This window comes from Puntigrus tetrazona, chromosome 21, assembly GCF_018831695.1.
Source record: "Puntigrus tetrazona isolate hp1 chromosome 21, ASM1883169v1, whole genome shotgun sequence".
Classification (NCBI taxonomy): Eukaryota; Metazoa; Chordata; class Actinopteri; order Cypriniformes; family Cyprinidae; genus Puntigrus; species Puntigrus tetrazona.
Genome location: NC_056719.1, coordinates 11994384 through 12003459, shown reverse-complemented (window position 1 = coordinate 12003459; position 9076 = coordinate 11994384). Strand labels below are relative to the sequence as shown.

Here is a 9076-nt window from a genome sequence, read left to right as displayed (position 1 = left end):
GCAACATTTAGATGCATTTTGGAACAGAGCACCTCTGTTTATCTGTCTCTCTGCATCCTTTGCCGTCTCTGTTTTCATGCTTTTGAGAGTGTGTGGCATTTATTTTGTTTTGATCTCCCTCTTTCCCTCTTTTGTTGTGTCCCACTGAGCTGTTCTGATTTTCTCTATGTGCCAGCTGTGCCCCAAAAATATGATTTAAATGATGACCAGTAGAGATTACTTCCAGACCCACTGATATGTTTTCATGTTTTTTTCTATTGTTGGAAAATAAAACTGTGGTACTCAGCTGGTGAGTTGCAACCCAAAAACGGGCTGTAAGTCTGATTTTATATTATCATGTACAGCAGGGAAACAATAATATTGTTATTGGTCGCATTGACTTACATGCTAATAAAAAATATGGAAGTCAATGGTTGCCAACATTCTTCAAAATATCGTCTTTTGTGATCAATGGAAGAAGAAAATGCAAGCGACTGCAAAATAAAAAAAATACATATTTTCCATGGCCATAGCTACTAATTTATTTGCAATGCTGCTTTTATTTTGTGTTTCAGTCAAGTGTGATACTTATCAATATCACACTCGCAATACCATTTTCCCCTTTCCCCTTACGCGCTCCCCTCTCTGGTCCGGGGCGCGAGGGGCGGCGGCTTCTTCCCGCGGCATCTCCGTCGCTTCTTCCTCCGGTCGGCAGATTTGAAGGGGATAAACAGCCTGGCATCTTGGCCCGTCAGCCGTACACGCGTGCAGTCTTCGCCTGGACTACAGAGTCCAACAGCGCGCTTCTCTGGCGGCGTGGCGAGTTCCTTCACGCGCCCTTACTGGACCCACGAGGACACTAGAGTGCATGCACGGGGGAAGAGACCGATCTCTCAAGGAGAGGCGCGCTCGGTATTTAACGGCGGCGGTGACGAGGTTCGATACACCTCAGGTGTGCCTCGTCACACGCCGCCAGACCTGACCAATACCACGCCCCTCCTCTCGGACACGCCCACTCCCGTCGGGAGCCTGGTGAAGGGCGGTGAATAAAGGACGGGGTGATGATGACAATAAAGGGGAGGGGCAGCCGACTCACAATATATATATATATATATATATATATATATATATATATATATATATATATATATATATATATATATATATATATATATATGTATGTATGAGAAAATACATGTAGAATTACACGTTTTTAAACAAACATAAAGATGTCTAAATAAACAGAAAGTACATGTGTAAGTAAGTACATAGTAACTGCATCTAGAAACATCTTTTATTCCTTATTCACAGTTAAGTTTAGTGCTGAAATTTACTTACTTTTACAAATACTTACATTTTATTAAAAACAAATGTTGCCATAGGAATGACATTGTACAAAACTAATACAAAATTGTTAAATTGACTAAATTTACAACATGTGACCATGCATAGGAAGGTGTTTTAATTAATAAATATAATTTTAGATAATTTTATAATTTTAGTTAAAAAATGTCTTGTAACTCATCTTGGTCAATTTTGACTTCTGATCTGGTGCGCGATTCCTTCACAAAAACACCCTAGTGGGTCTTTTTCAGACCTTCAAAAGAGGAAATGAACTTAAATGTTCTAAAATTAAGACTCATAAGCATCATTACATTTTGTCAAGCAGCGCTATTAAACCAGTCACTTCCTGTGCATACATTACGCCATCTTGCATCACTCAGCAGCCGCCGCATTCATTCCTTACATCTGTGTCTCAAAGCTTGAGGATATCAGAGATACTCCAATCTAATCTTGACACATCCTCAGAAATCTTAAAGGACAAGAACAGAGGAATAACTCAAGCTGAGAATTTGCTGATGCCTGATTCTTTTAAAGAATGAAACAAGAGGACTGAAAAAAGAAACTTTCTCTTTTAATAAGGTTCCATGTGCTTCTGTGCATAGGTTATCTCTAGCAGATGGTATTTTTTCACCTAACTCATTCCCCAGTGATGGATCTGAGGCTGAGAAGAGCTCTGAGACCTTAGAAGCTTCCCCAGCTACTCAGAATACCTTATTACCAGAGAGCAGAATATGAAATATATGCTGGTGGAAAATATTTGAAACTGAAGCTGTATTCTTATGCTTACGTTTTCAAAATCGTTTTGTTAAGTAATTGTATCTTCAAGAATTACGAGCGTTATTAAAAATCTCCTTTGAGATTTGAGTGAATTAAACTTCAGCACAACACGCTAAATGTTTTATGGCAAAAGATGATGAGAGATGATTTACTATGGGCCTTTTTAGGATGTCTTAAGAAACTCTCAAAGCTAATGGTGTTTACTTCTTTGTCAAACAGCTGACACCTGTGATGGGCAACCGCGGGGGTCTCTATGATGATAATTATACTCTGAATGAATATGCAAGTACATAAAGCATTTTGATTTCACCCCTGAGAAATTCAAACATCAAACCCATTGACACTGGTGATTGCTCTATAGAGAATCCAGAAGAAAATTGCCAATTTAGCCTGAAGTGGCACACTTCTGCTCAGGTAGACCTCTCAACTTTAATAAAAGTTAAAACATATTCATGTAATCCTGTTGATGACAACACAGATCTAACACCTGTTTCTTCTGCATACACAATATCAACTCACTTCAACTTAAAACCATGTTTAATTGCTTCCTTACAAACTGAAGGAAATTCAAAATCATTCTATTCACTAGGCTTTCAAAATGAATAGAGATATGCATATAAAATATATTGGTCGATTGCTCCATCCAGCTTCATTGCACTTAATCCACTCACTCTGAGTCTGAATTTACTCAAATTTTTGTCTTTATAAGTAATTCTTTAAAATCACTTATTCAGTCGATGCTTTCAAGGAACACTGATTCACTGAGGAATGAAAGAAGTGATTAACTGCATCTAAAATTACACAATGTCTCAATAAAAAGCTGCATTTAACTCATTTTGCGTTAAAAAGTACATTTTGTATAGCAAAAATGTGTGTAACGTGAATGAAATCATGACTGAATTTAATTGTTGTCACTGTCACGTCACACAGCGTGAGTTACATTGCTTCACTTCCATTCAGCCTCATAAAGGCTTGTTCTAATACCCGCACGTCTTGGCCACTTTAGACGGAGTTTGTCCTATTTCAAAGCCCAATGCCCTTAATGCACACTAAAGCCACACTATCTTTCATACCATTTCAGAGTGGTATTTAAGCGTATCCTGTCATACGTCAGGTTCAGAAACTCGCACGCCCTTGAAACTGCAAGATGGCAAGGAAAACTTTGCAGTGTAGTTTAATTTAAATGGAATTCTGTAAAATGTAAATTGATGCGCATTTTACTGGTATACAGAGATCGATGCGTGTATTTCGTTAAAATGTTTGCAATTGCTTTTATCACTTACTTAGGAGCACCAAATTAATTAAAACTTAATTTTTTTCAACAATGTGTTTTAGATGTTTCCCATTGGATCATGGAAAGTTCTACACACCCCATTGAACACACCCCATTGACAAATAATGGTCATAAAAGTAAACAAGTGGTCAAAGACGGTGGGTATGTGGGTATTGTTACAAGCCCAAAAGTGTCCACTGAATGCACACTTCAGAATTTTCTCAATAATTTATAAATAACACAAATCCGTAATTGTGCTTCATTTCATTCATACTATAAAGTAGGGAACTAGGCATATTTGGTGATCATTCCCAAATAAGGTTACTTAATTACTTAACATTACTTAAAATGATCCACCAATTTAAAAATACATCTGTTAGTTAATGCATAACTAATTGGACCGTACTGGATGTAAAGTGTCAAAGAACGTTTGTTTATTTATACTTTTTCAAAACCCAGAAAGATTTTACATAAGTTTTGAATGTGATCTCAGACTTTAGACTCCACCATACATAATAGAATTATTTCTTAAACACTTTGTTGTCACATGACGAAAAAGCTAAAGCATCTGCCCTGTAGAATCTTTCACCCGTAACGTAATTGTAACGATGTGAGTTGTTTTGCTCTGAGGTTACACACATTCCAGTGAGGACTGAGAGCTTCGTCTTCACATCGCTTCCCTCACAATGCTGCCCCTCATCAGATTAGCGTGTGCTGGAGCTGCTGCCGCCCGCCCCCGGCTTCCCCCGATCTGACCCCGTTCCATCTCTCACAGGAAAAGCAGGACTCTCATGTGATTTCTTCCTCTCGTTTTCCTAACAGCCATCAATGTGCATGCAAAGTGGACGCCTCCCTGCTTTTACCATCACTTTACCATGAGCTCCGTTCAGTTTTTTATTTTCAGCCTAGACAACAACCGACTGCAATTACAGTTCTCTGAAAAATTTATTAAGCTTCTCGCTCGAGTCCTCATGGAGAGCTCTGCCAAACGCAGTTCCTAAGCATGGCCTGAAGCAAGATATTACATATGTTTTGATGGTTTAACTATCCAAAAGTGACAAGAACGTCTAAGGCCGCAGTATAAAATCTTGTAAACAGTCCAGCACAACATCACACTGATTGTTGTGAAACTGCAGGGTCCCCTATGTTTCGGGGGGGGGTCAAGAGCGGAACATAGTGCACATGATGGGCAAACATTTCCTCAGAGGGAATCTGTCCTCGCTTCTTGTTCTCTTTATTCTCTTTGATGTGTGTCTTCGGTCGTTGGACACAATGTATCTGTTCTCGGAAGCCGTTTTCAGAGATGGAAGTTTTTCGATAGCTTTCAAGTAGGAGATCGAGATTGCCTTAGATATAACTGTGTACCAGTTCTGTCAGCTCGCTTATTAGGGCGCTTGGTTTCAGAAAAGAATAGGGCAGAATTACTGAATAGGGGGCCTCCCTGAAGCAGTGAGGCACCCCCTGTTCTGTTTGTGCAGTACGTCCGTAAAAAAATGGAGCCGAATGCGCAATGTGGCCCCTGAACTTGAACAAGTGTCGTTTCATAATCATACACAGTATGCATCAGATAACCGAAAACAAAACACAACGGGATCCGTTTGTCACTTGCATAATTTTCACACATCCTCCAACACGGGGGTCCAGCACTGTTGCTAACATCAGCCTTAAAATGCTGTCGTACTGTGATGAGATGACTAATAAATTGATTATTTATTGTTAAACTGTTTTTCTGAAAGTTTTCACTTTTAGTTTAATCCCTGACGTTTGTGTAACAGGGATGAGACGTTGAGATGTCGATGAGTGCGTGATAAACAGAATACTGTATTTGTTTTATTAGCATCATGGGGAGTTATAGTGAGTAACATCACAACACTGTCGAAATCTGGCACAGCAAAGATTTGATTGATCGCCAAAAAAGAACAAGCAAGCGAAAATAATACATGAATCATTCTTATTTGGCTAAGACTTACCAGCCGACAGAATGTGATCTATCATATCACCTATGATTTTAAAAGATAACACGAATAAGTTACTCTGTAGAACCTTTCAGTTCAGCTGAGATGCTATGGACATTTTATTATATAATTACAGTGGCATTAACATATAAATGACATTTAAATGAGTGTAATCAAATTTAGAATTTAAACCTAGTTATTCGTGCCGTCTTATGCAGGCTTTGACTGATCTAGTTAATTTAACATTATTATATTGGGGGGTAGGGAAAAAAAGAATATTGCATGTGCTTAAAGCCTCCAGGTTTTCTTTGCAGGCCTTTGAAGCTCATCAGCACCGAGGACAGCGGCAAGGATTCAGGTCTGCGGCGTCGTCACAAGACCAAAAAACATGTGCTTCTAATGAGCTAACACTTGCAATTTTTCTTTCGGGTAACTGATTCTGAATTATTCCGAGATGCTAACAGTTAAATCTTTATTTCATAATTTCACAACCGGTCAGATCAAAAACTTTATGCAAATTTTTCAGGAGAATGTCTTTGTACACTGAAGCAATTTAATGAAAGAGTCCGTCATATCTAAGCTGTTTTCATCCAGTTTTGAAGTATTTTGAGCAAGTGCTCCTATAAATACCGCATAATTAAAGTAGACTGCCGCTTCACGTGTAGTTTTCGAAGGAGATTTCACATTCGACCAGGTAACCTGCCCACGTTTCTCTGAGGAAATAAAAATACTGTATTATGTAATTTAAGTTAAAATCGACACTACAGTCCAAACTATGTGCACAAGCACGAGAGATCCCATAAGACTATATACAGAGCACACAGACAAACTCGTACACAGGTAAACAAGATGTTTACATGCACACGCATACATTATATATGGGTCAGTGATTTGAATGATACTGACGTTTTTGTCAGGATCCATTAAATTATTCAAAAATGCAATTCCTACCTCACCACCTGTACTATGATAAAATGTTGTTCATATTTTAATTAGAAGTCACATTCATCTGGGAAAAATTCAAAGAAACAAAAAAAAAAATGCCAAAGGGGTAACCTGCTGGAGATTGTTAAAAAAAAAACATAAATAAATAAGTATAACTTTCACTACAAAAACAAGCATGGAAGCGGTTATTTTAAGCAAATCATATCAAAGTCATTGTGGTGTAACCAACACGAAGAAAGACATTTTGTTTTCATGTGACAGAAAACCCATAAAACTCTTATTACTGTGTGTCAGCATGATTTGTTTGGGTCAAATGAGGTCAGTCTAAGAAAACATGATATTCATGTTTTTTTGTTTTGTTTTGTTTTTTTGCTAATTTATCTGCATTTATTCAACATGCAAGATAAAATAGCATCTTTTATTTAATGGTTACAGCACTTTGCATTTTTAAGGCAGATGTGTATATGTTATACACAGAAATACAAGGCAAAAATGTGCTTCACATGGTAACACCTAAACTGATAAACAGTGATCCAGGACCGCAAAACCAGTCACAAGGGTCAGTTCACGTCATCTGAAATTATCTGGATATAATCCGAAAACATCTGAAAGCTGAATAAATAAGCTTTTCATTGATGTAAGGTTGGTAAGCACAGGACAATATTTGGCTGAGATACAACTATTTGAAAAACTGGAATCCTGGGGTGCAAAAAATAAATAAATAAATAAATATTGAGAAAATCACCTGTATCAAACCATACAAAATCGATCGGACCGGATCCTAATATCCTAATGATTTTTGGCATGAAAGAAAATAAATAATTTTGACACGTACAGCGTATGTTTGGCTAGTGTTACAAATACAGGCTACCCATGCTAATTAAGACTGGTTATGTGGTCCAAGGTCACACATTAGGTTACACCAAGAAAACTAAATTTAATGGTAAGATCAGGCAGAAATAGCACTTAACTGTAACATTTGCAGGTTACCACTTTTTACAGTGTATTCTTTTGAACAGATCCCCCCTCTTTATTCGTCATTGACCCATATACATATGCGCGTGCATTTACGTGCGCGTAGAATGCTGGCACATTATCTTCTTGAAAGCTTTTCTAAAGTCTCTATTGAAAATGGTATAAATGATGGGGTTCACGGAGCTGTTGCAGTAACCAATCCAGAAAAAGAGATTGAATAGAGAATCCGGTATTGTGCAACTTTCTCGGCATATGGCATGAAGGCTGTACGTGAAGAAAAAAGGAAACCAGCAGAGCACGAACACCCCCATAACCACTGCCAGCACAAAAGTGAAGCGCTTCTCTCGCATCTGTGCCAGTTTAGACTTGGACAACGACAGCTGACGCGCCTTCGGTTCCTGATCGAGCTCCGAAGCGCGGCTGCATGCCCACGACAGCCGTCCATTTTGCTTTGGGCACGCTTGTGCCCCTTCCACCTTCCTGCTCTTGGCGAAGCGCGAGTTTCTCTGTCTGTTGGAGACGCTGCTCTCCTCCAGATCTATGTCGTCGAGTTCGCCTTTGCGCTCTCTGCTGCCTGAGCTGTGGCTGCTGGGGCTCTCCATCTCTGACTTGCCTTTACGCACGAAGCAGGTCTCGGATTGCGAAGGTTGTCGCTCCATCCCGTTCTTAGCCACAAACACGGTGGACGCGCGCTGCTTTGCCACCCTGTAGATCTTGCAGTACACTAAAATCATGATGAGACCAGGCGCAAAAAAAGACACCATGCAGGAGGAGAGGATGTACCAGGTCTCGTTGTTCAGCAAGCACTCCAGCTCGTCGTGTTTGGTCATGAGAAGCGGTGGGAAGGAAATCACGGCCGATATGACCCACACCACCGTGATCATGAACTTTATTCTCCGCGGGGTTCTCTTTAGATTGTAACTGACCGCTTTGGTGACAGACCAGTAGCGGTCCAAACTTATGGCGCAAAGGTGCACTATGGATGACGTGCAGAAGAGCACGTCCAAAGCCAGGTAGAAGGCACACCAGGTGCTTCCGAAGTACCAGTAGCCCATCACTTCGTTGGCTAGGGAGAATGGAATAACCAAAGTGGCCACCAAAATATCAGCAGACGCCAAAGAAACCAGAAAGAGATTCTGTGGCGCACGCAGCGCGCGGCTGGTGAAAACGGCCACCACCACTAATACGTTCCCCACAATGGTCACCAAGATGATCACGGTAACCACGAGAACGATGAGCACCGCCGCGTACTGCGAATGCGGCGGGGGTCTCGGCGCGCTTGTGTCATTAGTATCCGCGGATGAGTTCAACGACGGGATTGTGACAGTAGTTAAATCCATTCTGGATACCTCTGGTGCTGATTCCCCATTTCCAGGTGTATTTTCATCCAAAACGCGCTTTGATTTCAAACTTGTAGCATCCAATCTCAAGCCCTGCGCGATCCGCCATACACTCCACGCCAAACGTATCATACCAAAGATGGTGTTCTAACTTTTAAAACTCCCTGATGCTTTGAATATCTTTCGCCAATTTCAGCTGCCGTTTTGGTGGGGCAGTGGTGGACCACACAGAGCCAAGACATGTTTTGTTTCCTATAGAAGCACACGCGGAGACAGGCGGCAGGGAATGCCTGGCGTTGAGCTCGATTCTTCGGTGCGCTCCAGCTTGTCGCGTTGAACAAATATGGGAGTGTTTGTGCCCGTTTCTCTCCTTCTCTCTCTCTCCTCTCTCTCTCTCTTTACGAGACGGGGGTGGACTGCCTGTGCTGTCAAAACTACACAAGCTCTCGAAGTGTGATTAATTAAAAATAAAGCACTGTGCAATCTAT

At 40.4% G+C, this 9076-nt stretch overlaps 1 protein-coding gene across 1 annotated transcript; it reads right to left on the bottom strand.

Annotated features, from left to right (window-relative positions):
* Window positions 1-5059: 5059 nt before the first annotated feature.
* On the bottom strand, window positions 5060-8916 carry adra2db (adrenergic, alpha-2D-, receptor b). Its single transcript, XM_043220905.1, has one exon. The coding sequence runs from the start codon at window positions 8718-8720 to the stop codon at window positions 7341-7343; it is 1380 nt and encodes a 459-aa protein (XP_043076840.1). The 5' UTR covers window positions 8721-8916; the 3' UTR covers window positions 5060-7340.
* Window positions 8917-9076: the final 160 nt, after the last annotated feature.